The 1,373-nt window shown below is 35.2% G+C and overlaps 1 protein-coding gene across 1 annotated transcript in view; it reads left to right on the top strand.

The window, feature by feature from the left end:
• LOC118326107 (leukocyte surface antigen CD53-like) overlaps positions 1-1,373 on the top strand; it is a gene marked incomplete in the record, with an annotated part of 4,291 nt that overhangs the window by 1,411 nt on the left and 1,507 nt on the right. Inside the window, 3 exon segments of the mRNA XM_035659021.1 lie at positions 228-337; positions 497-604; positions 1,073-1,156. Coding sequence (XP_035514914.1) covers positions 228-337; positions 497-604; positions 1,073-1,156 — 302 coding nt within the window.

Genomic DNA, 1,373 nt, shown 5'->3' with positions numbered 1-1,373 from the left:
GCACCCCATTGGAAACATTTTCACCTGAAAAAACTTGGATTCCAGAATTTTCCAAATAAACTTCTGTCGAACTGTAATGAGGTGCATGATATCAGTAGCTGATGACTGGTAGAGGGACACCCAACTTGTATCACCAGCTTTGGTCTTTCCACTAGCTATAAAAGCAAGGTTAATGTTTTTAATGTCCAGTAGGTAGCAGTATGTAACATACCTATCTGTTGTGCAGATTGACACATACTTTGAGAAAGACTTGATGCAAAGCTTGGAGACCTACAAACAGTCCAGTCCAGAAGGCAACAAGACCCTTAAAGATGACTTTGATGCTGTCCAGCACCTGGTAAACGATCCACTTCTGCTTACAATGAACGCCAGAGCTATTTGTCCATGTTAATATTTTCATTTTATCTTGAATATGTTTTACTGCTGATATTTAACACACCCTTGTGTATATTAAAGTAGTTGTCATTCATTTTCCCCTGCTTTTTTCCCCTTACAGTTCCAGTGCTGTGGAGTTCATGGTGTGGCGGACTGGAGAGGTAACGTCCCATTATCCTGTTGTACCAAGGACCCCTGTAACATCCTCCTCCAATCCAACTGGCAAGAGGTTATTATACTGTATTATCACTGTATATACACCTGGTTCTCAAAAGATTCTCCAAATACAATACATTTTATTTACAGTTAAATAAGCAAAGGTTAGTTAGTATACAGCTTATTATACAGGGTTGTTACTCAAAAAAAGTAATGTATTACACATTACTCATTACGTTTTAGAAAGCTAATGCATTACTTTACTTAATTACTCCCTGTTGGAAGTATAACATATATATATATATATATATATATATATACATATAGAATTAGGTTTATTGCTAAGTAAGTTTTTACACATACGAGGAATTTGTCTTGGTGCATTGGTGCATAAAATATAAAAATCACACAAAAATCACACAAAATAAGGTACTTTTAAAATCGAAATAAATAAAGATAAGAAAACTGTACAAGAAACGGGAGTGCATTAATGTAATGTGTGTGTATGTATATATATATACACACAAATTTTGTCTTTCAGGGTTGTCTCGTGAAAGTGAGGGACTGGTTTGCCAGAAACTATCTTAGCACAGGTGCAGGTGTTGTCACAATGTTTATCATACAGGTACAGTATATTTAGCCTTCTTATGGTCCTTATTATGAGGCTCTTGCAGGTGTTGTCCTTTAGCTATTAGACCAGACCAGACATACTTTAAAATGTAAAGGTCCAGTGTGTAACATTTAAGAGACTCTATTGTCAAAAGTGGAATATAATATTCATAGGTATGTTTTCATTAGTGTATAATCACCTGAATATAGGAATCGTTGTGTTTTTGTTACCT

This window comes from Morone saxatilis, unplaced genomic scaffold (genome assembly GCF_004916995.1).
Source record: "Morone saxatilis isolate NCDOM2014 unplaced genomic scaffold, NCSU_SB_2.0 Contig16, whole genome shotgun sequence".
NCBI lineage: Eukaryota > Metazoa > Chordata > Actinopteri > Moronidae > Morone > Morone saxatilis.
This window is presented reverse-complemented; position numbering and strand designations above follow the sequence as displayed.